Raw genomic sequence first — 27,780 nt, forward strand, 5'->3', positions numbered from 1 at the left:
CCTGAGAAACTGATGCCCTGGCGGTGGCGGTGTCTCTCCGTAACGGTCGGACTGTTGCCTTCAATCGGGACTTGGTTGTTTGGAGACAGACGTCCCCTTCACTGACGGATTTGGCAAATTATGGCGAATCCTAGCCTTGCCGGGATCCGAAAGGCCCCTGCCCTGGTGCTGACTGTTCTTCGTATACTGCTCCAGACCGCCGGGCCACTACCCGTCCGCGGTCCTTCCAGCAACCTCCGAGCAGTCACCCCTGCGGACTATCACCGCCGTCTGCTGACCTTGCTGTCACAGTCCGGGGCACACACCCGGACCAACTTCAGGCTTTACTACTGTCACTTTTCTGTCACTTCAGCTTTTCTCGTTAGCTCCACTACTACTTCCTTCTACTTCACTCCCCTAACTTGAACTCTGTTCCTCACTCAAGCTCTGCCTGAGCTCAACCCTGTTCTGCCTGGTTCTTCCCGCCTCCAGGGCTGTGTACTCCTCGGTGGGCGGAGCCAACCGCCTGGCCCACCCCCTGGTGTGAACATCAGCCCCTGGAGGAAGGCAACAAGGATTTTGGTAGCTTGGGTGTTCCTAACTGGGGTGTAGGGTGTGGTGGTGTGATGACCTGTGACCCCTGGCTTGCCCAGGGCGTCACACTTACACACACCCAACATTCTACCCACCACACTTCGGGTTAGCGGCGTGGCCGATACTGCTAGCCTCTTGGTGGGGAACACTCTAGTTTTGATTTCTCCTGATACCGGGCTGTGCCATTCATTTCGGAGGTATTTACAGGGGTTCTTATAACACTGCATAATTTCCCCCATTTCTTGACTTAATTCTTGGGCCCATTCTGGCTCAGCATTTGGCAAGTCAGAAGCGGTTACTTCGTGGTAGATACTATGTAGAAAGACCCTGCGCTTAAAAAAACAGTTTTTTCATAAAGTGTCCGAGAGGATTAAGGATAGATCTGAAAATAAGGAGCGCTGATAGTGTAACACCAAAGTGATCAGTGGGGTATACCTGGAAAATATACACTCACCTGGATCAGTTGTGACAGTCACAACCACTAGTGCGCATGAGATAATGGCGTCTGCTGCAGCCCCACGTGGATGAGCATACAAGATAAGGTAGAAAAGGGGTTAATGCTGCGCATCAGCCAAATGAAGACGTATAATGTTGATGAAGATGAGTATTCTTTTATTTCATAGGTCTACGCGTTTCAAGGTGACAACCTCTTCCTCAGGACCAATGCATCAACAACAAGTGACTTGTTGTTGATGCATTGGTCCTGAGGAAGAGGTTGTCACCTTGAAACGCGTAGACCTATGAAATAAAAGAATACTCATCTTCATCAACATTATACGTCTTCATTTGGCTGATGCGCAGCATTAACCCCTTTTCTACCTTATCTTGTATGCGAGAGGATTAAGGAGGCATTGATTATGTATGAAACTCATCCGTCTCTGGAGTGTGCCATGTCGCTTGTATTTCAAACTCATTGCCATTTCCGACAAAGGTCTCATGATACCAAGTCTTTCCGAAAAGGGGCAACTGTACCGACTTTCCATCTGGAGGCTTCACCTAAGACTTTGCAGCTTGATGGGACGTGAGAGGAAAAGCTCCACAATTGCTTTAAAAGGGTAGGAGCTTATTTTTGCTGTGGCAATATCGGACTCTTTGTTAGTACCTGTCCCTCTGTGCCCATGGGTAATCAAGCAGTCAGAAAACTTTTAGACTCAGGCAGGTTGAGGAATTCCAACCTGATTCTGTGTAATTCCTCTACCATGGCATCTATACACGCTGGTTTAAAGGTTATGGGCCAAGATGTCCCTCTAAAAGTTTTTCTGGATAGTGATTTTGGTGCAGACATAATTGATGAACATTTTGCACATTCATTTACGTTAGAGGTTGAAGGGTTATCAAGTCCGGTATGGATTTTTGCCATAGACTCGTCACCTCACTCTCTAGCAGGTTTTTTTGATTGTGTACAGGGGCTGGAACTCCGCATAGGGATACTACATTCGGAGTCTATATAGTGTTATTTGCTTAAAGACCTCCCTGTACAAATTGTGTTAGGTTTCTTCTGGTTCGTATTACATAGCCCCATTGTTGACTGGAAAATCCAGGATATAATTAAATGGAGCTCATACTGTAGGGAACACTGTCTAGGAACCTGTATTTTGGTGATTGAAAAGGTTTGTCAATAGTTGCCACCACATAGACCTTATGATTGCAGCATAAGATTGAAGCCAGGGGCCAAGCTGAAAAGTATATTATGAAGAGTCTGGCTAATGGGCACATTAGGCCATCCTCATCTCGTGTGGTTCTGGGTTATTTCTTTCATAAAAAGAAAGATGGTTGACTACGTCCGTGTCTGGATGTCCATGAGCTTAACTAGATGACGGTTCGTAATACGTGTCCTATGCCACTAATTTCACACCAATTTAATCTGATTGCCGGTGCTGAATGGTTCTCTAAATGTGACCTTAGGGGGCCTATAATCTGATCTTGGTCAGACAGAGGGATGAGTGGAAAACAGTGTTTAATATGCTGGAGGGACACAACAAAAAATTGGTGATGCCATTTAGTCTGACCAACGCGCTTGCGGTCTTTCAGCATTTTGTTAATTATGTGTTTGCTCACTAATTAAGGAAATTTGTTACCATTTACCTCGATTACATTCTCATATATTCACAGGATTTTGGGTCTCATTTGAAACATGTTAGACAAGTATTGCAAATTTGCAGAAATAATAAGTTGTACGCAAAATTGGAAAAACATGTCTTTGCCATTCAGGAACTTCTGTTTTGGGTTACATAATTTCCAATTCTGATTTTAGGATGGATCGCCCTAAATTAAAGACTATATTGAAGTGGGGCCGTCCTGGGAATCTTAAAGCTCTGGAACATTTTTTGGGTTTTGCAAATTCTTACAGGAAGTTTATTAAGAATTTTTCTTCCATAGCAAGATCCCTGACTGAAATTACTAAAAAAAAAGTACAGATTTTTCTAATTAGTCTGAGGGTGCTTTGTACGCATTTGATTGTCCAAAAAAATACTTCTCATCGGCACCCGAAATAATACAGCCTGATGTTCCTCAACCATGTACAGTGTAGGTTGATGTGTCAGGAGTGGGAGTGGGAGCTGTATTGTCTCAGAGTCTGTCTATTGGTAAACTACATCCATGCGCCTTCTTTTCTAAGATCTCCGGCTGAACGTAATTATGATATTTTTAACAGGGAATTGCTTGCTATCAAATTAGAATTTGAGGGATGGCTACACTTTCATGCTATCAATCCTGTTACAGTAATTACCAACCTTAAATATCTTTTCTTCCTTGAGTCTGCTAAATGTCTTAAAACCGATACAAGCTCGGTGGTAAGTTATAGTCCGGGGGCTAAGAACATCAAAGCCGATGCATTGTCTGGGGGTAAACCTTGTAAGTAACCTGTCCCTATCCTTCAAATGGGAGTGACTGTTTCTTAGCTCAGTTCTGAGGTTGAATCTGAGATTGCTGAGACTCAAGGTGAGGCGCCGTCTGGGGATCCAGTTAACAAGTCATTTGTTCCCCTGAACATTTGCCTTAGGGTTTTGGAGGAGCTTCATGATTCTGCCCTGGTTGGTCATCTGGAGGTAAATGGTGCTCTGGATCTTTTATTGCATTGCTTTTGGTGGCCCAGAATCCGGAGGGATGTGGTATCCTATATGTCTGCGTGTGTCACCTGTGCGTGCTCTAAGCGTGGCTTTACATGCTGCGATATCCGGCCCGATATCGCTAGCATGAGACCCGCCCCCATCGTTTGTGCGCGACGGGCATATCGCTGCCTGTCGCGCACAAAATCGCGCACCCCCGTCACACATACCTGTCCTTCGACGTCGCTGTGACCGGCGAACCGCCTCCTTTCTAAGGGGGCGGTCCGTTTGGCATCACAGTGACGTCACTAAGCGGCCCGCCCAATGTAAGCGGAGGGGCGGAGATGAGCGGGACGTAACATCCCGCCCACCTCCTTCCTTCCGCATTGTGGCCGGAGGCAGGTAAGGAGATGATCCTCGTTCCTGCGGCGTCACACGTAGTGATGTGTGCTGCCGCAGGGACGAGGATCAGCTTCGCCCCAGCGACAGCAGCGATAACTGGCAGCGGACCCCCATGTCAACGAGGAGCAATTTTGGACGTTTTTGCAACGATCCAAAATCGCTCCTAGGAGTCACACGCTACGACATCGCTACAGCGGCCGGATGTGCGTCACAAAATCCGTGACCCCAACGAGATCGCTGTAGCGAAATCGTAGCGTGTAAAGCCCGCTTACGGCATTTTACTCTTGTCTGTGTCAGGTTGTCTACAGCCCTTGAGTGTTCCTAGTTAACCTTGGACAGAAATTTTCAAGGATTTCATTACGGATCTACGGTACCTTCCCCTGTTGATAATATGGTCATTTTTGTTGTGGTGGATAGGTTTGCTAAAATGACACAATGTTATTGCCTTACTGTCATTACCCAATGCTAAGACCTTAGCCCAGGTGTTTATATGTGAAATTGTCAGACTCCATTAAGTCCCTCTTAATACTGTTTCTGATAGAGGAACTTTTGGAGGGTTTTTTGCTCTCAGTTAGGGATTAAACTGTCTCATTCATCAATGTTTCATCCTAATGCGGGCGTCACACGATGCGGTATATCGTGCGATCGCACCCTCCCCCGTCGTTTGTGCGTCACCGGCAAATCGCTGCCCGTGTCGTACAAAGTCGTTTAACCCCCATCACACGTACTTACGTGATGAGCAACGTCCACTTCCTGAAGGTGGTGGGACGTTCAGCCTCACAGTGACGTCACACATTGGCCGGCCAATAGAAGCGGAGGGGCGGAGATGAGCGGGACGTAAACATCCCGCCCACCTCCTTCCTTCCGCATAGCCGGCGGGAGCTGCGGGACGCAGGTAAGCTGTCTTCATCATTCCCGAGGTGTCACACAGTGCGATGTGTGCTACCCCGGGTACGATGAACAACCGGCGCTAAGTAAAATAAACGATTTTTAAAAAATAAACGACAAGTACATGATACACTATTTGTCACCGATTTGCGATCGCTCGTAGGTGTCACACGGGACGACGTCGCCAACGAAGCCGGATGTGCGTCACGAAAACCGTGGCCCCGACGACCTATCGCACGATAGATCGCCTCGTGTGACACCCGCATAAGTCTAATGAACAAACAGAAAGTATGAAAAAAAATTTAGAGCAGTATTTGCCCTGTTTTGTTTCAGATAGTCAGGAGGAGTGGTCCTACTTCTTCTCGCTAAATTTGCTATCAATAATCACCGCCATGAATCCTCTAGAGGTATCTCCTTTTTTTTGTTTATCGTCGTCATCCCCAGTTTCAGGGGTTACAGGAGGAGCACTCATCTGAGGTACCTGGGGAGGACAAATTAGTCTCAGCTTTTTTATCTACATGGGAGAAGATTCAGTAGCATTTGCGTCACATGGGCTCTAAGCATAAGAATACGGCTGACTGTAGACGTGTGCTTGGTCCGGACCTGTGTGTGGGTGATCTGGTGTGGTTGTCCATGAGAAACATTAAGCTTAAAGTGCCTTCACTTAATTTAGAACCTCCGTTTATTGGTCTGTTCAGAATTACTGCTGTCAGGAATCCACTGCCTTTCCGCCTGGCGTTACCGGCATCCTATAAAATTCATAAAGTTTTTGATAAATACCTGATAAAGCAATGTGTGTGTTCAGGAACTTATCTTGTCTTACCTCCAACTTTGGTCCTAGTAAATGAGTAATTGGACTTTCAGGTATCTAAGATCATTGATTCTCATTTTGTTCACCGATCTTTATAGTACTTAGTTCATTGGCGAGGTTATGGTCCTGAGGAGAAGATTTGGGTACCAGCGTCAGATATCCATGCAGTAATATGAAAAAAGATATCCATGTGTCGCGGGCGGGGAGGGGACGCTGCGCTCACCACGCTCGGGTCCGGCGCTGCTGCTGCTCGGTGGCTCGAGCGGTGGGCCGGATCCGGGGATTCGAGCGGCGCTCCTCGCCCGTGAGTGAAAAGGGCGGTTTGTTGGGGTTTGGGATGTCGGTTCGTGACGCCACCCACGGTGTGTGGTGAGGTTGGGGCACCACCGCTGCTCTGTACAGGGATCCCGGGAGCGATGACAGGGAGCAGCTGGGATGTTTCTCTCCCCTCCGTGGGTAGGGGGATTTTGTTAGTCCCGGGGCCCGGAGTTGTTATCTGGTTGGTGGATTGCGGGGCCTGGCCAGGTGCAGGGTCACGGGGCAGCGCAGTGCCAGACGGCTCTGTGGTACTTACTCAGCCAGTAACGCACACGGAGTCTCTTGTAAAACAAACGGCTGGATGGACGAGTCCCAGAGATGGCTGCGGCGGTCACTCCCGGTCGGTTGGCGGTAACGGTCTCTCCCTGCACCGGTGTTATGTTCTCGGCCCCGATGGCTTCCCACCGGTAACCCGCTCCCCAGCGGTGTATTGGCTAAGGGAGCCCCTTTTGTTGCCCGCAGGCTCTGGCCCCGGGAAGCTCTAGCTCTGGCGGTAGCTTTATCTCCCTCACGGTTTGGATGGTTGCCTTCAGTCAGGTCTTTATTGCTGGGAAACCCCGGAGGTTCCCGTCACTGACAGATTTGACCAGTTTAACGGCGACTCCTAGCCTGGTCGGGGTCCATAGGCCCTGCCGGATGGTGCTGGCTTCTCTTCGCTCCCCGGTCCGGTACCGGCGGGCCACCGCCCGTCCCCGGTCCTTACGATTGTGTGTCAATCTGCCTCTCCTGCAGATGGTCACCACCGTCTGCCAACCTTGCTGTCAGGTGCCCGAGCCACGTACCCGGACACGGCCAGTCAGTTCCTCCACTACCACTTCCCCTGACTCTCTCTCTCTACACTCTAAACTCAACTGCCCTTCTCTCCCACCTCCAGGACTGTGAACTCCTCAGTGGGAGGAGCCAACCACCTGGCTCCGCCCCACCTGGTGTGGACATCAGCCCCTGGAGGGAGGCAACAAGGATTTGTGTGTGTGTGGCTGGTGTGCCTAACCGGGGTGTGGGGTGTGTTGTTGCAGTACCTGTGACGTCCTGGCTTGTCCAGGGCGCCACATTCCCCCTTGGTTAAACGCAGACCGTCCGCGGGCTGCTCGTCCATCACCGGTTTTATTTTTGTTAACTGTAAAAGGTAGAAAAACGGTAAAACATGTAAAACACAACATAAGCTTTTCTTTATAACTTCCCATAACGGGAGGCACGGTACTTTTAACGTTACAAACGGTAGTCAATTTTATTAACGGTACGGCTTCCGCTCTCCCCCCGCCCAAACAACCTGGCCCTGATGCTGCCCCTAAGAAGTGGGCAGCACCACTTGCCCCAGTCCAGAACCAAATTGCCCGAGCGGGTACGGTCTCTTTCAGGGGAACCCACGTCCATGGGGAACCCCTGAACCCCCGGAGGATTGCCACCGGTTACGGTAGTGGCGGGCCTGGGCCATCCCTTTCCTCCAGGCCCATCCTCCCAAATCAGCCTCTCCGGAGGCGGCAACGGTAACAAGCCAACATTTTTATTTACATTCCACAAGTTTGTGGTTGCCCTGCAAGTTCTCGGGCTTGTCCGTAAGCAGTTCCTTATGCAATGGTTGCAGAAAGTCCCAACGGGGACTAGTTGCCGGCAACGGCCGGTTAAATCGCGGTGTTAATCTGGTCACAGTTCGGTTGATTATACTTTACTTATCATTCGGTTACATTCAACAACATCAAGAACATCACACCCCTAAATGTTAGTCTCCCTATACCTAAGCGGGGGTTGACCTAGGTTGGGACGTGTGGACCTACGGGGGCCAAGGTTGGTGGTGGTAGGCAGTGGCAGAGGACACAGCTGGTTCCTCCCCCGGCTATCGTGTGGGGCAGGCAGAGGCATAGGGGAGCTGGGTACGGGCACATCCCTGGGCGCTGGGGCATTAACGGCCATTTCCATCTCTTTTTCCTCCACCGGTTGTGGGAACAGTATTACTGGAAGGATCACGGCACCGTTCTGTGTAGGCCAATCGGCCGGGAAATCGCCCATCACGGTGTGGATTACCCCTTTCTCCTTCTCCTCAGCCGGTTCGGTGGACGGGGCTTCAGTTGCCGTCCTCAAAGGTGGGGGACACCTTTTCAGGTGATCTCGGGAAACCGTGGCCAAAGTCTTCCCCTGGTCACGGCTGATCTGGTAGGCCTTTCCATTCTCCCAATTGGTGGGTTGTATTACATACGGGGCCTTCTCCCATTGGTCGTCTAACTTATGGGTCCTTTGCTTTCGCTTCAAGACAACATCTCCGGGTAGAAAGGGACCTGCAGCCGCCTTTTTGTTGAAGCACTGCTCCTGCTGCTTCCGACTCCGGCACAAATTCTTTTCTACATAGTCCTGGACCTGTTGGTACTGGGCTCTTCGTTGGATGTCCCACCCCGCGGTCGAGGGGAGCGCTTCCGGGGCCTCCAACCCCATCTCTAGGTCCGCTGGCAGTCGACCGGGTCGAGCTCTCATCAGGTACGCCGGTGTGCACTTCGTAGAGCTGGAAGGAATGTTGTTGTACATATCGACCAGGTCAGGTAGTTTCTCTGGCCATAGGTTCCGCTCCTCCAGCGGCAATGTCTTGAGGAGGTTCAGGACCAAGTGGTTCATCTTTTCGCACATGCCATTGGTTTGGGCGTGGTAAGGCGTGGTCCGAATCTTCTTGCAACCGTACAACTGGCAGAATTCCTGGAACACCTCCGCTTCAAAGGCCGGGCCCTGGTCGGTAAGCACCTTTTCTGGGTATCCATGCGGCCGACAGAAGTAGGCCTGGAATGCTCTAGCGGCTGTATGGCCGGTCAGGTCCTTGACTGGACAATCACCATAAATCTTGAATAGTGGTCCACAATGGTCAGGGCATAAGTATACCCACTTCGGCTAGGGGTGAGCTTCACATGGTCGAGGGCTACCAACTCCAGCGGCTGATGCGTAACGATTGGGTGTAGAGGGGCCTTCTGGCTGGCTTCGTCCCTTCTCCTCAGTGCGCAGGGGCCGCATTCTCGGCACCAGGCCTCCACAGACTCTCGCATCCCACTCCAATAGAACCGCTCCCTCAATAGCATTGCCAGCTTCTTCCACCCGAAGTGCCCGGCACCGTCATGGTATGCCTGTAGGACAGTGGGCACATTAGCCTGAGGAACCACCAGCTGGCGAATCTTCTCGTGGGTCTTCGGGTTGATCAACTCCCGATACAGCTTCCCTTGATGCAGGTATAGCCGGGTTCGTTCCCGCCACAGGCGTTAGGCCTCAGCAGGGGCAGCAGGGTCCATTCCAGCGGAGCCCTGCTCCACCAAGGTCTTGACCAAACGGACAGCAGGTGCCTGATCCTGAGATTCTTGCCACCCTTTACTGGGGGTAGCGGGTCAAGGTTCACCTGTTGTTGATGGACACGCAACTTCTCAACTGGCGGCCGGTGGAACGCAGGCAGCTCGATTTCTTCGAGGTCATCCTCATCCAGCCCTTTTTCCGACAGGTGGGGCATCTGGGAGAGTGCGTCGGCATTAGTATTTGTACGGCCGGCCCGGTATTTGATGGTGAAGCCGTAGTTGGCCAGCCTGGCCACCCACTGCTGCTCTAATGCACCCAGCTTAAATGTATCCAGATGGGTTAGCGGGTTATTGTCCGTGTAAGCGGTGAACTTGGCCGATGCTAGGTAATGGCGGAACCGCTCGGTGATAGCCCACACCAGTGTGAGAAGCTCGAGCTTGAAGGAGCTGTAATTCTCAGGGTTCCTTTCTGTGGGTCGGAGTTTTCGGCTGGCATAAGCGATCACCTTCTCCCGGCCGTCTTGAACCTGGGCCAATACTGCTCCCAAGCCCACATTGCTGGCATCGGTATAGAGGATGAATGGAAGGCTGTAGTTGGGGTACGCTAGGATCTCTTCCCCGGTCAACGCCGTCTTCAGTTGGCGGAAGGACTCTTCATGCTTTTCCTCCCACGCCAACGGAGTTCCTGTAGGCCTACTACCCTTGGTCTGTCCCACGAGGAGGTCTTGCATGGGGGCAGCTATTTTCGTGTACCCTTTGATGAAGCGGCGGTAATAGCCCACCAGGCCCAAGAACTGTCTCACCTCTCTCACCGTAGGCGGTCTCGGCCAGTCCTGTATGGCAGTTATCTTCTCCGGGTCTGGGGCGACGCCTTCTGCGCCCACCACATGTCCGAGGTACTGTGCCCTGGGCTTCAACAGGTAACACTTGGAGGGTTTCAATTTCATCCCATACTTGGCAAGGGGCGCAAACACCGCAGCTAGGTGCTCCAGGTGGGCTTCATACTTCTGGGAGTACACAATTACATCGTCCAGGTACAGCAAGACAGTCTCAAAATTCAGGTGGCCCAGACAGCATTCCATCAGCCGTTGGAAGGTTCCAGGGGCGTTGCACAGCCCGAACGGCATGCTGTTGAACTCGGAGAGTCCCATGGGGGTAGCAAAGGCGGTCTTTTCACGGTCTTCGGGTGCCACGGCCACCTGCCAGTACCCGCTGGTGAGATCAAGGGTAGAGAAGTAGTTAGCGGTTCTCAACGCGGCTAGAGATTCCTCAATACGGGGCAGAGGATAGGCGTCTTTATGTGTTATCTGGTTGATCTTCCAGTAATCCACACACATTCTCATGGTGCCATCCTTTTTCTTGACCAGCACCAGTGGAGCCGCCCAAGGACTGCAGCTATCCCGAATAACCCCCGCCTCTTTCATGTTTTTCAACATGTCTTTGGCGCATTGATAGTGCACGGGCGGGATAGGTATATACCTCTCTTTAATAGGGGGGTGCCTGCCGGTGGGTATGTAGTGTTACACCCCTTTAATCTGCCCAAAGTCTAGCGGGTGTTTACTGAAAACCTGCTCGTATTCTTGTACCACCCGGTATACCCCGTCCCCGTGGTGTGTGGGGGTATTGTCAGTGCCTACATGTAGCTCTCGACACCACTCTCCTAACCGTTCAGGGGGCGTGTGATGACTGGAGGAAGGCGGGCACTCTCCCCTTCCTAACGTTTACCACTCCCCAGGCGGCCATTACAGTGGGCCAGTGTTCGGAGGGCATGGGCTCTACTATGGCTGGGTAATCACGTCCCTGGGGACCTACCGCTGCTCTACACCAGATCATCATTTTGCTCCGGGGAGGCACAGTTAAAGGGGCCACATCCATCACTCTCACTCCCCCAATCTCTCCTCCCGCAGAGTTCACTTGCTGCCGGTACATCAAGGCCCGAATCTCTCGTTGCACAGCCCTCTGTCGGCCCCCGGCTGTGGTGGCAGCCAGCTGTTGCAGTAGGGTCAGCACCTCACTCATGCAATGTTCCATTACATTCGTCCCTAGCACCACTTTCGGATCATGATCACTGGGGTCATTCATTATCACAACCATCCCTTGGTGTTGTAGCTCGGTTCGCCCCACAGTCATAGCCACATGTTTGTACCCCACTTGGGTCAAGGGGAGGCCATCAGCGGCAATCAATGTCATGCTGCTGTCTGGAGGGGCGAGTTCATCCTTCCCCCAGTACCGCTGATACAGTGTATATGGCATCGTGGTTACCTGAGATCCAGTGTCCAGGAGCGCCATCAGCGGGACGCCGTCCACAGCCAGGGGGATGATGGGGTAGGCCCCGATGAACCGGTCCCGCCAGTCGGGGGGGCCACTGGGTTCTACTCCTGAGGATTGGCCCTTGGCCCCAGGGGTTGCTCTTTTAACGGACACCGGCGGGAGTAGTGGCCGGGCTTGCTGCACTTGTAACAGATCGGAGATCCATACCGTGAGTCCATAGCCCTTCTCCGCTGCATCCATGGGACATCTTCTGGTCGGTCGGCGAGCTGTATCCTCCCCAGGGGCCTGGATCTCGTTGGAGGCTGAAGTGCTGCGAGAATTTTGGCGAGGTCTCCATCCATGCGATGGACTTGGGCAGCCAGTTCTTCCATCATTCCGCCAGCATTTGCAGGCGCTGCCGGAGCTGGGGGAGCAGGGGCTACCACGATGGGAGCTGTCTCAGCCGGCCACGGGGCCACTCCAGGGACATCGGACGCCAGGGGCTGCAGGGCTTTAATGGCCCGTTCTTTCAACACGTCAAAGTCCACATCAGGGTGCTCTAAGGCCCACAGCCAAAGCTGTTTGCGGTCCCCCGGGGATCTCATCCCCTGCACGAACTGCTCTACCAGCATTTTGTTACTGTCAGCATCATTGATGGTATCCACCCGCTTCAGCGTACGGAGAGAGGTTTGCAGACGCAGGGCATAGTCTCTAATACTGTCAGTAGGCCTCTGTCGGCATTGGTAAAACTGCATTTGCTCCGGTGCGAGTCTCAAAAGCAATCTGTAGCTTCTCGAAGATAGCGGCCACGGAGGACCGGTCTCCCTCGGCCCAGGTCTCCATCTCCTGCTCACCCACGCCGGTTAGCTGCCCCAGTACTACCGCTGCACGCTGCCTATCAGTCAGGGGGTACAGTTCTAGGAGTGGGTTAAGCTTCTTCTGGAAGACCTGCAATGTGTCAGGTTTCCCGTCGTACTGCGGTAGCCAGGTAGCTCCGGGCACATAGGGCAAGGAGAACGGCATTACTTGAGCAAGGGCGGGAGCCGCGGCCCCTGCCGCTCCTGCGGCCGGAGTACGGCTGGGCCCGTTCCCATCCACAGGTACTCCTACGGCTACATCCACTGCTCCTCCAGCAGCTCCATCGGTCGCAGACATATTGTTTCCGTCCCCCCTTGGTCTCTTTCCGGTACCTCCTCTTCAGGGGCGGAGCTTCGGCTTTTGCGCCTCCGCTGCTCGGGAAGATGCTCGAGCGGGGACTCTTCGCGCCCAAATGGCGGCTACTGAACATTTTCGGCCGGACCCTCCGGCGGGACACAAGGCGCACCTCTACCAGACGGCAGAGCGGTAAGATCCTGTTCGTGACGCCAAGTTGTCGTGGGCGGGGAGGGGACGCTGCGTTCACCATGCTCGGGTTCGGCGCTGCTGCTGCTCGGTGGCTCGAGCGGTGGGCCGGATCCGGGGACTCGAGCTGCGCTCCTCGCCCGTGAGTGAAAAGGGTGGTTTGTTTTTTGGCCAGGTGCAGCACAGTGCCAGATGGCACGGTGGTACTTACTCAGCCAGTAACGCACACGGAGTCTCTTGTAAAACAAACGGCTGGATGGACAAGTCCCACAGACGGCTGCGGCGGTCACTCCCGGTCGGTTGGCGGTAACGGTCTCTCCCTGCACCGGTGTTTTGTTCTCGGCCCCGATGGCTTCCCACCGGTAACCCGCTCCCCAGCGGTGTATTGGCTAAGGGAGCCCCTTTTGTTGCCCGCAGAATCTGGCCCTGGGAGCTCTAGCTCTGGCGGTAGCTTTATCTCCCTCACGGTTTGGACGGTTGCCTTCAGTCGGGTCTTTATTGCTGGGAAACCCCGGAGGTTCCCGTCGCTGACGGATTTGACCGGTTTAACGGCGACTCCTAGCCTTTTCGGGGTCCGTAGGCCCTGCCGGATGGTGCTGGCTTCTCTTCGCTCCCCGGTCCGGTACCGGCGGGCCACCGCCCGTCCCGGGTCCTTACGGTTGTGCGTCAATCTGCCTCTCCTGCAGACGGTCACCACCGTCTGCCAACCTTGCTGTCAGGTGCCCGGGCCACGTACCCGGACACGGCCAGTCAGTTCCTCCACTACCACTTCCCCTGACTCTCTCTCTCTACACTCCAAACTCAACTGCCCTTCTCTCCTGCCTCCAGGACTGTGAACTCCTCAGTGGGTGGAGCCAACCGCCTGGCTCCGCCCCACCTGGTGTGGACATCAGCCCCTGGAGGGAGGCAACAAGGATTTGTGTGTGTGTGGCTGGTGTGCCTAACCGGGGTGTGGGGTGTGTTGTTGCAGTACCTGTGATGTCCTGGCTTGTCCAGGGCGCCACACATGCAGAGCGTCTAGTTAGGGCATTTCATTTTTTTCCATTCAGAGAAACCTGTTCCTGATGGTCCAGAGGCCCCTCGTAGAGAGAAGGGTCTTACCACACAAAGTTTTACACAAAACTCATCGATTGTCATGGCGGCATCAGACTCTGTTCATATTACAGATTCTGACACTCCACCCGATGGTTTCTCTGATATTTCTGATCTACACAGGCAGACTTTGGCGTGGACCTGTTGTGTGCTGATTCATAGGCAGGCTAGCAAGAGATAACCTCTTATAGCCTGCTTGTTTAAATCACACTCCTGTTCCAGCCCCCCTGGGGGGAGCAGGTATATGATCAGGGCTGGTCAGGAGCAGGGCCAGGACTCCGACATCCCCAGCATTAGAGGTATCTGTGACAATAGGTATAGCACAGGCCCCCCTAGTCTAAAGGAAGCTTAGGGGACCCGGTTTTCCGCTATCCCCAAAGTACCATGTGACACTCTCCTGTAGACTGTCAGTTCTTATGTACAGGGTTCTTTCTCCTGTAGAGTGTCAGCTCTTATGTGCAGGGTTCTCTCTCTCATGTAGAGTATCAGCTCTTATGTGCAGAGTCCTCTCTCCTGTAGAGTGTCAGCTCTTATGTGCAGGGTCCTCTCTCCTGTAGAGTGTCAGCTCTTATGTGCGGGGTCCTCTCTCCTGTAGAGTGTCAGCTCTTATGTGCAGGGTCCTCTCTCCTGTAGAGTGTCAGCTCTTATGTGCAGGGTCCTCTCTCCTGTAGAGTGTCAGCTCTTAGGTGCAGGGTCCTCTCTCCTGTAGAATGTAAGCTCTTATATGCAGGTTCCTCTCTCCTGTAGAGTGTCAGCTCTTATGTGCAGGGTCCTCTCTCCTGTAGAGTGTCACCTCTTATGTGCAGAATCCTCTTTTCTGTAGAGTGTAAGCTCTTATATGCAGGTTCCTCTCTCCTGTAGAGTGTCAGCTCTTATATGCAGGTTACTCTCTCCTGTTGAGTGTCATTGTGCCGCCCCCGTGGAAGCAGCCGAGTTGCCCGGATCTGGCTTCCCTGTGGCTTAAGGGTCTCCGGACCCGGAGTCGTGAGGCAACTCAAATGAAAGGGGGTATTTACAGGGGAATGGATATATAGTTCGTGAAGCCACTCGTGGTGTACAGTAATTTGGGGAATACCTCCGCTGCCATTGGGAGTACCCAGGGTGATGAAGTGGGGCAGCAAGGTGTTGTAGCCCTCTAGGGGTAGGGGGGATGCCCTGGGACTCGGTGTTGGGTGCCGTGGGATGCAGGGGTCACTCTCATACTCACTCAGTCAATAAGTAGATGCTGACAACCGGGTAAACCAACTCTCTTGGTGCTGCTGCCGCTGAAGGGAGCTTGTCCGGGTCCCGTCCCCTATAGTGTTGCCTGGTGATCCGTGACCTTCTTCCTGGCACTAAGTTTAACTTCAATGTGGTGACTCAGTAGTATGGAACTTGCCGGGCCCCGCTCCCCACTAAGTGTGGGAGCTTGCTCTCAGGGCTTACACTTGGAATTTTCTGGACAGTCTTGGATTGGAAAGTCCTATCCCCTCGTTGAGCTAATGCCCCGATTCTGGAGTGGGTGGGAACAGATCATAAAGGCTCCGTTGTCCTCAGGTGAATTGTCGGGTTGCCTGAAGCTACTTCCCGACCTAGGGTCCGTGTACCCCGTCGTACCTTTGGTCCCGTACCGGTGATAGTGCAAGGCTGCCGGCTGTCCTCCTCGACAGGTCCAGGCACCTTGCCACAATCCCTTGTGACCGGGGGTCCGACTCCTCTAGGCCCAGACCACCGTCTGCAACCCAGACAGCTTCTCTAGGAGCCACCGCTCCCGACTTCCTCTCACTCCCCTGACTCTACACTCTCTCTGACTACACTCCTCACCTCCCCTCCCTGACCCCCCAGGTGGGTGACTCTATTCCACTCAAGCCATCCATTGGTGTGCCTGGTGGGCGTGGTGCAGGGTGTATCTAGGATTTGATTTGCTGTTGGAGGCAACACTATTTAGATAGGGACCCAGAACCATGAGGGACTTGGAATATTGCACGGAAGGGCAGTTTGTGCAGCACCCTGTGACGACCTGATAGTCCAGGGGCGTCACATCAGCTCTTATGGGCAAGGATTTTTCTCTTGTAGAGTGTTAGCTGTTACTTTCCATTGTAGAGTGTAAGCAATTAAAACTCTTTGTATAACTTATAACTAATTCTAACTTTTCGGTCCATGTAACCGATGCCGGGATCCTTGGCATTCTCTTCCTTTCTATTCAATTTTTTGATTTGATTAAACACCCAAATCGAATTGTGCTCATTTACGGGTAATATCATTGTGATGGTAATGCACTGGGAGCTTGTTGTTTACGCTCTCTTTAATCCTGACAGAGACGGGAAGAGGGCGATTTTGACATGATGATTCTATTACGCCTGACACCTGTCGTTGATTACAGATAGTAAAGTTGAGACCTGATATGAGCCGGCGGCGGCTGAAACTTCTGAAATTAAGTTTTTGGAATATCATCTCTAAACAAGATTTATCTAGAATATCATTCGGGTTTGCAGACTTTGCAGATTAACATTTTGCATTATGATAACAGCCTATTTCTCATGAAATTACCTGCTAAACTTACAGCATCGGATCTAAAGCAGAAACATCTACAGAGGCGCATTAGTTTTAGAAAAATTTACAGGTTTAAATGATGCAATACCAGACACATCCTGAGAGAAGGTATTAGGGTATGTGCATGTCGCGGGCGGAGGAGGGGACGCTGCGCTCTCCCACTGCTCAGGTCCGGCTGCTGCTGCTCGGCGGTGGCTCGAGCGGTGGGCCGGATCCCGGGGACTCGAGCGGCGCTCCTCGCCCGTGAGGGAAAAGGGTGGGGATTGGATTGTGGGGATTTGATATTGTCCGTGACGCCACCCACGGTTGTAGTGAGGTTGGTGACACCACCGCTGCTCTGGACGGGGATCCCAGGAGCGGTGACAGGGAGCAGCTTTGATGTTAGTTCTCCCCTCCATGGGTAGGGGGTTGGTTGTCCCGGGGCCCAGTGATGGAGTAGGGATGGATGGCAGGCGGGTTACGGGGCTGGTGAGGTGCAGGGTCGCGGGGGCAGCGCTGTGCCGCACGGCACGGTGGTACTCACTGAGCCAATGATGAGGACACAGTTCTCGGTAAAACACACGGCTGGATGGACGGGTCCCACAGACGCCTGCGGTGTTGTTTCTCCCGGCAGGTTGATGGTGACTGCCTTTCCCTGCACCTATGTACTGTAAACGGTTCCAATGGGTTCCCACCGGTAACCCGCTCCCCAGCTTGAAGGTTGCTGAAGGAGCCCTTTTAGCCCGCAGGCTCTGGCCCTGGGAACTTTAGCCTTGGCGGTGACTGTGTTTCCCTCTCTTGGTTGGACGGTTGCCTTCTGTCGGGACTTGGCTGCTGGGAAACCCAGGAGGTTTCCTTCGCTAACGGATTTGGCAAATTCACGGCGACTCCTAGCCTTGCCGGGGTCCGTAAGCCCCTGCCAGATGGTGCTGGCTTCTCTTTGCGTACCGGTCCGGTACCGCCGGGCCACCGCCCGACCACGGTCCTTACGGTTAGCTCCAATAGGCCACTCCTGCAGACGGTCACCACCGTCTGCCAACCTTGCTGATCCGTCCGGGCCACACACCCGGACCAACTTCAGGCTGCTTAACTGCCACTTTCCTTCCTCTCACTTCCACTTCGAACTCTAATCTCTCTCCACTCCTCAACTCATCTGCAATGAACTGCCTGCTTTTCCCGCCTCCAGGACTGTGAACTCCTCGGTGGGCAGGGCCAACCGCCTGGCCCACCCCCTGGTGTGGACATCAGCCCCTGGAGGAAGGCAACAAGGGTTTTTTGTCTGACTTCGGTGTTCCTGACCGGGAGTGTGGGGTGTGTAGGTGTTGTTACCTGTGGCCCCTGGCTTGTCCAGGGCGCCACATGCACATGCTGTAGATGTGGTGCAGAACTCTCCTGCATCAAATCTACACCTTCTTGCAGAAAAGCGCACCTAAAAACACATGCGGTTTTGATGCCCTTTTGGTGCATTTTTTTTAGGGAAGTCAATGGCTGGAAGGGCTAAATAACACCCCAACAATTGACATGCTGCAGATATATTTTGTACCAAAATCTGTACTAAAGCTGCGATGGAAAAAAAAAGCAACGTGCGCACAGCACTTCAGACATCTCAGACTTTGCAGGCTGCAGGATAATCATGCAGATTTTTTTAAAAAAAATGCATTAAAAAATGCACTGTGTGCACAGGCTCTTATGCTGTTTTTAGAACAGCACAGTCATACTGCATTCCGGTTGCTCAGGTTCTGGAGCTGAGTGCACGGTGCAATCTTGGGTTACCATTTTTTCAGATAGTTTGTCATCTTTGTGCTCCTTGGCTTCATTGGACATTGATCTTATCCCTGTATAAGGCATCCTTAACTGTATAGTACAAGCAATAACATGATTGCAGATTAAAATCCCCTAAATTCCTAGACAATAGGTAAAAACTGGTGAAAGTTTTTAAAAATATTAAAAAATTTAAAAAAAAACCCCAAAATCTACATCACACCCTTTTACCAATTGATTCATTAAGAAATTTAATTTTTCTTCTTAATAAACATATTTAGCTTTGCCACATCTGCAAAGTCTGATGCATTAAAATAAACACTGAAAAAATAAAAAATGCCAGAATCTTTCTCCTCCATGATGACATCACTGAGCTGGTGGATGTTACAGACCTTGCGCTCCTCCATTTGCCATTTGAGGAGGCGCCACAGATGCTCTATAGGGTTTAGGTCTGGAGACACTAGGCCGGTCTAGCACCTTCAAACTCAGTTTTGTTAGCGAGGTAGTGGTTGTTTTGGAGGTGTTTGGGGCCATTATCATGTGGGAATATGAAGGGAGGGGATCATGCTCTGCTTCAGTATGTCACAGGACATGTTGGCATTTATGGGTCCTGAATGAACTGTTGCTCCCCACAGTCGGCATCACTCATGCGGCCCCAAACCATGACCCTCCACCACCATGCCTGACTGTAGGCAGGACACATTTGTCTTTTACTTCTCACTTGGAGGCAGCTGCATACACTGAACCAAATAAGTTTTTCTTGGTCTCATCAGACCACAGGACGGTTACAGTAATCCATGTCCTTAGTTTGCTGGTCTTCAGCTGTTCCCTGGCTTTTTTGTGCATTATCTTTGGAAGACACTTCCTTCTGGGACAACAGCCATGCAGCACAATAGGATCAGTGTGCAGAGTGCAGCCTGAGTGCTGACAGGTGAACCCCCCTACCGCTGTAACTTCTCCAGCAATGCTGGTAGCAGTCATACATCTATTCTGAAAAGACGACCTGTGGATATGATGCTGATCTTGCGCACTCAGCTTCTGTGGTCACCCATGGTGAGTCCTATTCTGAGTGCAACCTATCTTGCTAAACTGCTGTATGGTCTTGGCCACTGTGCTGCAGCTCAGTTTCAGGGTGACGACTTACCAGAAAAATTCTTGAGTCCTCCCTTGAATAGAGTCATGCCCAGGCAAGCATTTGACTTCTCTTTACAAGTACTGAGCACACAAGCATGGTGGTGCTCACTCAGCACTACAGTCATATGAAAAAGTTTGGGCACCCCTATTAATGTTAGCCTTTTTTCTTTATAACAATTTGGGTTTTTGCAGCAGCTATTTCAGTTTCATATATCTAATAACTGATGGACCGAGTAATATTTCTGGATTGAAATGAGGTTTATTGTACTAACAGAAAATGTGCAATCCGCATTTAAACAAAATTTGACCGTTGCAAAAGTATGGGCACCCTTATCAATTTCTTGATTTGAACACTCCTAACTACTTTTTACTGACTTATTAAAGCACTAAATTGGTTTTGTAACCTCATTAAGGTTTGAACTTCATAGGCAGGTGTATCCAATCATGAGAAAAGGTATTTAAGGTGGCCACTTGCAAGTTGTTCTCCTATTTGAATCTCCTATGAAGAGTGGCATCATGGGCTCCTCAAAACAACTCTCAAATGATCTGAAAACAAAGATTATTCAACACAGTTGTTCAGGGGAAGGATACAAAAAGTTGTCTCAGAGATTTAAACTGTCAGTTTCCACTGTGAGGAACATAGTAAGGAAATGGAAGAACACATGTACAGTTCTTGTTAAGCCCAGAAGTGGCAGGTCAAGAAAAATATCAGAAAGGCAGAGAAGAAGAATGGTGAGAACAGTCAAGGATAATCCACAGACCACCTCCAAAGACCTGCAGCATCATCTTGCTGCAGATGGTGTCAATGTGCATCGGTCAACAATACAGCGCATGTTGCACAAGGAGAAGCTGTATGGGAGAGTGATGCGAAAGAAGCTGTTTCTGCAAGCACGCCACAAACAGAGTCGCCTGAGGTATGCAAAAGCACATTTGGATAAGCCAGTTACATTTTGGAAGAAGGTCCTGTGGGCTGATGAAACAAAGATTGAGTTGTTTGGTCATAGAAAAAGGCGTTATGCATGGAGGCAAAAAACCACGGCATTCCAAGAAAAGCGCTTGCTACCCACAGTAAAATTTGGTGGAGGTTCCATCATGCTTTGGGGCTGTGTGGCCAATGCCGGCACCGGGAATCTTGTTAAAGTTGAGGGTCGCATGGATTCCACTCAGTATCAGCAGATTCTTGACAATAATGTGCAAGAATCAGTGACGAAGTTGAAGTTACGCAGGGGATGGATATTTCAGCAAGACAATGATCCAAAACACCGCTCCAAATCTACTCAGGCATTCATGCAGAGGAACAATTACAATGTTCTGGAATGGCCATCCCAGTCCCCAGACCTGAATATCATTGAACATCTGTGGGATGATGTGAAGCGGCTGTCCATGCTCGGCGACCATCAAACTTAACTGAACTGGAATTGTTGAAAATGATGAAAACAAGTATAACAAGCAAGCACCCCGAAACACCGTGTCTGCAAATTGGGATTCTGATCTGGCTTATATATCCTGAGTCATATTACAAAGGATTGTTGAAAATCCACTTGTGACTTTTAGGATCGCTACTTCCAATAGGTGGCGCTGTGCTAGAGTTTGTCTCCTTTACTGGAGAGACAATTTGAAAACAAGTATAATAATTCTAAAACAATACTTTTCTAAAAATGGAAAAACTAGAATCCTAAAATATGTTCTGGTCAGGTTCTGATCATTACAGCCCGAACCCCAAAAAATAAAAAAGTTCACCAGTATTAACTCTCTATTAGATCCTTTGTGGATTCAACTGATCAGCTGTCTGCGAAGTCCATGGTGGTCCATTGAGCACAATGCGCCTTTCTTTAGCCGATACTGCGCCATACGTCTTGTAATAGCCATTACTGGTTCAGCAGCTCAGTCCCATTCACAGATATAGAGGGGAGCCAGCACGATCTGAAAATGGCATGCATCATATAAAAAAAGTGCAAATTCACAGATTTATTCCAACTGTACTGTAATATAAATGAGATTTTTAGCAAATAATTGATCAATTCTTTGAGCCACCCCTGCCAACGTCACAGCAAATCTCAATAGGGGGGGTCCTACTCTATATTCTGTATTTCATGTGCCATGCGGCCTCCTAGATAAAGTTAAAAGCAGAACCATAATGGAGCACACATACCTGTAACCTGTATATATAACCGCTTCCATGTTGCAAAAGAGGCAATTGTGGATAGAGGCCAGCCCAGGTCCCAGCATGTGGAGCAAGCTCTACACATACCAGGACTATATCAGAACTGACCCTCCCAGTGCCAGACAGCAACCATTGATAAAGGCGGACCAGATCCAAGTATGGTGCTTATACCATGCACGCCTGATTTTGGTTTGCAATGTATTCCTCCTGTTGGTAGCTGTTCAGATTCAGTTACCCCACCCCTTTCCACAGGCAATGCTAATTAAGCACCATTCTTGGATCTGGTCCGCCTTTATCAATGGTTGCTCTCTGGCACTGGGAGGGTCAGTTCTGATATAGTCCTGGTATGTGTAGAGCTTGCTCCACATGCTGGGACCTGGGCTGGTCTCTATCCACAATTGCCTTTTTTGCAACATGGAAGCGGCTATATACAGGTTACAGGTATGTGTGCTCCATTATGGTTTTGCTTTTAACTTCATCTAGGAGGCCACATGGCACATGAAATACGTAATATAGGTTAGGACCCCCCTATTGAGATTTGCCGTGACGTTGGCAGGGGTGGCTCAAAGAATTGATCAATTATTTGCTAAAAATCTAATTTTTTTTTATTATAGTACAGTTGGAATAAATCTGTGAATTTTCACTTTTTATATGATGTATGCCAATTTCAGATCGTGCTGGCTCCTTTTTCCCCATTCACAGATATGCAGTGAAGTGCAGTACCAGGCACAGCCACTAGCAAATATCCAGCACTGTAGCTAGTACGCGGAGGAGGGAACATGTCAGCCCACTTATCTGAAGACGTTTCGGGGCAGAGACCTCCCACCGATCCGGTATTGATGACCTATCCTTGTGATAACTCATCACTACCATAGTCCAGAGAAGCCGTTTAACCTTGCACTGATAGATTTATTACATTTTGGAGATGTTACTTTTCCGTTTTTGATATGAAAAGTTGGAGCAGCGGATCACGGAGAGAACGACTTAATTACTCCTGTCTGATGTACGGTCTATGCTCAGAGCGAAAATACTCATCTGCATCCCACGCTGTAACTCTATGCATAGAGATACAGGACTTACTTTCCATGTCTAAATCTGATTTTATTTTACCCTCCAGAATTGACTAAAGTTTATAACTATGGAAAGGAGCATAAATCCGACAGATGGTTCTCATTGTTACAAAAAAGATGGGTTGGGGCTTATACAATAGGATGTTCTTTGATAAGAAGTTTAAAGTTTTAACAAAAAGTGGATGTAAAGCAAACGATGACCCCGCCGTATTTCGGCAGCCGTTCTGTAGACGCGTCTGTGATGTATAAATAATCACACCCTCTTAATGGGAATATTTTCTGTATTTTATTTTAGTCTTGTAACTGTTCCTTAGAAGAAGGTAAAACATTGAGTGGAGTCACTGGAGAAATTGTGGCGGATCTACAAATTAGTAAAAGAATGCGGCTGGTGCGGCTTCATTCAATATTCAGTGCATAATAAGCGGCTGTAACTGCACCTCTGGCTCTGACTGACAGCCTGCTCTGCATTGCATCAGTACACAGCCGGCTGTCAGTCAGTGCAGAGTGCGGTTACAGCTGCCGCTCACTATGCACTAAGATGTCACTGTAGCGCTTGCATCTCTTCAGAGATGCCGACTTACTTACCACCCCGGCCAGGTCCCATCCTCTCCTGCTGCCGCGTGACCTCCAATCTGCTCTACTGCTTCCTTTCCCTCCCGAGCCCTGTACATGCCGCACAGGGTTCCCAGGATTGCACCTAACACATATGCACGCACATTGGCCCTCCTCTTAAAGGGTCGGTGTGCCATTTCCTGCATATGGCTGAAAGGCACTATATATTTAAGGCAACCTCCCATTAGGGTAGGTGCCTGTGCAATGCCTCTAGTTAGTAAGTCAGTCTCCAGTCTGCTTCCTAGCTAGTTATCAGGTTCTGAGCTCCTGTCCTATTAACCCTGTGTCCATCTCCAGTACCTGCCTTCCCATACTTGTCGGTCCCTGCCATGCCCACCATTTCTGTCCGTACCTACCTGTCCAGCCTGACTCAATCACTCTGTTATACCTGATTCCATCACCTGTCCTGGAGGTCAGCTGCCACAGTTACGGTCACTCTCTGGGAGCGGTACCTGGTGTCAGCCTTGTGGTGGGTGCTTAGCTAAGTCCCTCTCACTGAGGCGTAAGCCCAGGTTCCCCGTGGTGTATTGGGTCCACTAACTCCGCTCGCTGCCTCTACACCGGTCACGTGCATTGCAGTCACTGAAACTGCGCCAGCCACATCCCTATGACTAAAATCCTGAACTGCGGGGAGGAAGAAACATAATTTCCTCCTCGTAGCGGGGCACTCAATGCCGTGCGGTATGAAGACATTCTAAACCTGCAGACTAATCCCATATCTGCAGGTTGAGGTTTTTTTACGTGACAAGTTCTCTTTAAATATTATTTGGTGTCAACCATATTGTTCTTCCTGTAATGTCTTTTAATTGGCACAGATAAATTACTAGACCTATTTAGTTTCTGGGAAATAAACAGATGTTAAGATGTGACTGCATGTGTCACACTTGGTCATGAGAGGACCCCAGACTAGCGGCGTGACACAGGAGGTGCGCCAGGGTAGTGTCATGCCAGGGGGTTTGGGGAGGAACCCTGGCAAGCGATGAGACACACAGGGTACACTAGTAAACCAATCGTGCTAGGGAGGAGGGAGCAGGTTTACCTCCTACCACTCACCTGAGGTTGATCCCTGCAGTCCTTAATGTCCCTAAACAAGTCCTTCTCCCCCATACGCCAATCACGTGCCTAGGCCCTTGCTGACCCTAAACTCACCCTGGCTAGTGAGGGCCAGCAATATGATAAGACAAGTTAGGTAATACAAAAAAGTGGAGAGACTCAACAAAAAACTCTCCAGGGTTTCTCCAATAAGGAACTTTTCAGCTGCAATAGAAACAACACCACAGCTATAAAGGGATGAGCGCTTTCAAGATGATCAGCTTAGGTATGAGCTATAGCCGGCATCGGGAGGAGTGAGGAGTGGATATTTATAGCAGAAAGGAGTGGCTGCAGCTGAGGTTACAACTATCTGTTAGATCACTGCAGGATAGAAATGAACCTGAACCCCTTCAGTGCCAGATGGAATTAAATACAATCCAACTCAGGGTAAATGACGAGCGGGCATTAAAGTGGATCTGGGACCCAAAATGTGCTGTAACCTTTTTAATCCTGGATTTCCTCGAGATCACATCGGGCCACACTCGTAACAACAGCCCCATCTGATATGATCCTTCCTTATCTAGTCCTCCAGGAGCACAGTACAGCTGCTGTTATACTTCCTAGCCTCTAATGATAATTGAGATGGCTCTGCTCATCCTGTGCCATTCTATACAGTAATGCTGACAAGTCACGTTGCAGTAAACAGGATATAGTCCATGGTGTTTGCTGTAAAACATTGAATACAATATTTTATGTTTTATCAAATCAAATTAAAAAACACTATTTTTACATATATTTAACAAAAATCTTCTCACCGTAATAAGTAATTTTTAGTGATACGATTCCTATAATTATAATGTGGTGAATTAAGGGTTTTGGGATACCAAAATGTAATTTTTTTTTCTATGTTTATATAATGAGAACCTGTTAGTCGCTGTATGCTAATGACCGGGGAGGCATTCCATTGCTGAGACTAGTCCATTTTCATCAGCTGTAGTCACTCCCCTTGAAGGTGATTGACAGCTCCTGCACTGCCGGCGGCTTCACAATTTGTGCTCCTCCCCCCTGACCTCTCTCTTCCGTTGTCATAGCTCATCTCTGCAGTGGGATTGTCCAAACATCTGCTCTTAGAACGGAAATCTATTAGCAAAGCTGTAACAGCCACAGCAGGGACTGTCAATCATGTTTAGGGGGCGTGGTTGCAGCCACTGAGCTCCGCCTACACTAACCTTAAGTGTTTCATTAGTTTTTGGTGTACTGTATGTATGTTGTTTTTTTTTTTAAATCAACAGGGGATCTGAAAAGATTCTTTTAAGGCCGCTTTACACGCAGCGATATCGCTAGTGAGCATACCCGCCCCAATCGGTTCTGCGTCACGGGCAAATCGCTGCACGTGGCACTCAACATCGCTCGGACCCGTCACACTACTTACCTGTATAGCGACGTCGCTGTGACCAGCGAACTGCCTCCTTTCTAAGGGGGCTGTTCGTTCGGCGTCACAGCGACATCACTAAGCGGCCGCCCAATAGAAGCGGAGGAGCGGAGATGAGCGGGACGTATCATCCCGCCCACCTCTTTCCTTCCTCATTGCGGGTGGCCACAGGTAAGGTGATGTTCCTCGCTCCTGCGGTGTCACACATAGCGATGTGTGCTGCCGCAGGAACGACGAACTACATCGTACCTGCAGCAGCAACGATATTTGGGAACTGGACAGCGTGCCAACGAGCAACGATAAGGTGAGTATTTTTGCTCGTTAGCGGTCTCTCGTTTGTGTCACACGCAACGAGGCCGGATGTGCGTCACAAATTCCGTGACCCCAACGACATCGTGTAAAGCGGCCTTTAAAGTAGATCGGTCCCCATATTTCACAGTGGTTGAAAGTTTTGTCTTTTTTCTTACAGATTCAGGCGCACCCAACCAAAGAGATGCTGCAGCAGAAAATGCAGGACTACATGAAATGGCAGACGTATAAGTCCCACCTTGTCAAAAAGCGGCAATGACTGACACCATGAGGGACAACTGCTGAATAATTTGTATTGTGTCGGTCACATTTACCCCTACTTTGATTTATTTATATATGACTTTTTGATCACTTTTTATTCCACATTTTTTGTCAGTTGTCTGATGAAAAGTCTAACATCCTCTCCACTGGCGGAGACGTCAGCACATTCACCATCTCAGCTGGGCAGCGGTTGCTGCTCCGTCCCCGGTCCCTACCGCTGACTTTCGGGGCCTGCACATGCCACACCGATCTTGTAATAGCACTCTTATGCCGGCGTCACACGGTACGATATATCGGGCGATATGTCGTCGGGATCACGTCGTTAGTGACGCACATCCGGCATCGTGTGACATATCGTAGCGTGTGACACCTCCGAACGACTGTGAACGAGCAAAAATACTCACCTTATCGTTGCTCGTTGACACGTCGTTCATTTTCAAAATGTGGGTCCTCCTTCTGCGCTCCGGTTGTTCATCGTTCCCGAGGCAGCACACGTCGCTCCGTGTGACACTCGGGGAACGACGAACACAGCTTACCTGCGGCCGCCGGCAATGCGGAAGGAAGGAGGTGGGCGGGATGTTTACGTCCCGCTCATCTCCGCCCCTCCGCTTCTATTGGCCGGCCGCTGTGTGATGTCGCTGTGACGCCGAACATCCCTCCCCCTTCAGTAAGAGGATGTTCGCCGCCCACAGCGAGGTCATTCGGGAGGTAAGTACATGCGATGGGGGCGGGTGCGATCGCACGATAGATCGTACCATGTGACGACGGCATTAGGGTGTGTACATTTTCTTAAAGGGCCAGCAAGTCCTAATCTGGAAGTGCCTCTCAGCCTATGGCTGAGAGGTATCTGGTATTTAAGGAACCCTCCAGTTATGGGAGGTGCCTGGACAACGTGGTCTAATCCTAGAGATGCTGAATCCACTACTGAATCCACTCGGCATCTTACAAGTGCAGAGATTATGATTAGCCAAGTGGGATAAGGAGCCTTTATGTTTTTCTGGCTTCACGCAAAAAAAGTATTTGCAGGGAAAATAATCCACAATGTCCAAATTTTATGAATTTTCTGACTCTTCATTTACATATGGTCCCATTGTGGAAAAAAAATAGATTATACTTATCTTTCATTTTCCGATGATCATTGGGGTTGCATCTAGCAAAAATCCCCCCTCCATTCTCCTTCTCTCTCGGGATGGTCGGCACTCGGCACGTGATTGCTGAAGCCAAACCGGATTATAAGATGCACCCCAAATTTAGGGAAAAAAAAATGGGAAAAAAATAAGGGGTCTGTTTTATAATCCAGTGGTGTCTTATTGTGAGAAGCTTGTGGAAGGATATCCAAATTATCCAAAACTATTGACCGAAGTCATACAGTGTAAGGGCAATGGCACCAAATACTAGTGAAATATGTCAATTTTTTACTTTGCAGAAAGTAATAAAAATGACTTAAAACATTCTCTCTCTCATTATTCTGGCATTTTTGCAAATAAAAATAATTTTGGTTCTTAATTGACC

General features: G+C 50.1%; 1 protein-coding gene across 1 annotated transcript in view; it reads left to right on the plus strand.

Moving 5' to 3' along the window:
* The window catches only part of LOC142290038 (cyclic nucleotide-binding domain-containing protein 2-like), a 381,880-nt gene extending 355,308 nt beyond the window's left edge, over window positions 1-26,572 (plus strand). Inside the window, exon 15 of the mRNA XM_075333985.1 lies at window positions 26,168-26,572. Coding sequence (XP_075190100.1) covers window positions 26,168-26,266 — 99 coding nt within the window. The 3' untranslated portion in view covers window positions 26,267-26,572. The remainder of the gene's footprint in view (window positions 1-26,167) is intronic.
* Window positions 26,573-27,780: the final 1,208 nt, after the last annotated feature.

Source organism: Anomaloglossus baeobatrachus, chromosome 2 (genome assembly GCF_048569485.1).
Source record: "Anomaloglossus baeobatrachus isolate aAnoBae1 chromosome 2, aAnoBae1.hap1, whole genome shotgun sequence".
NCBI lineage: Eukaryota > Metazoa > Chordata > Amphibia > Anura > Aromobatidae > Anomaloglossus > Anomaloglossus baeobatrachus.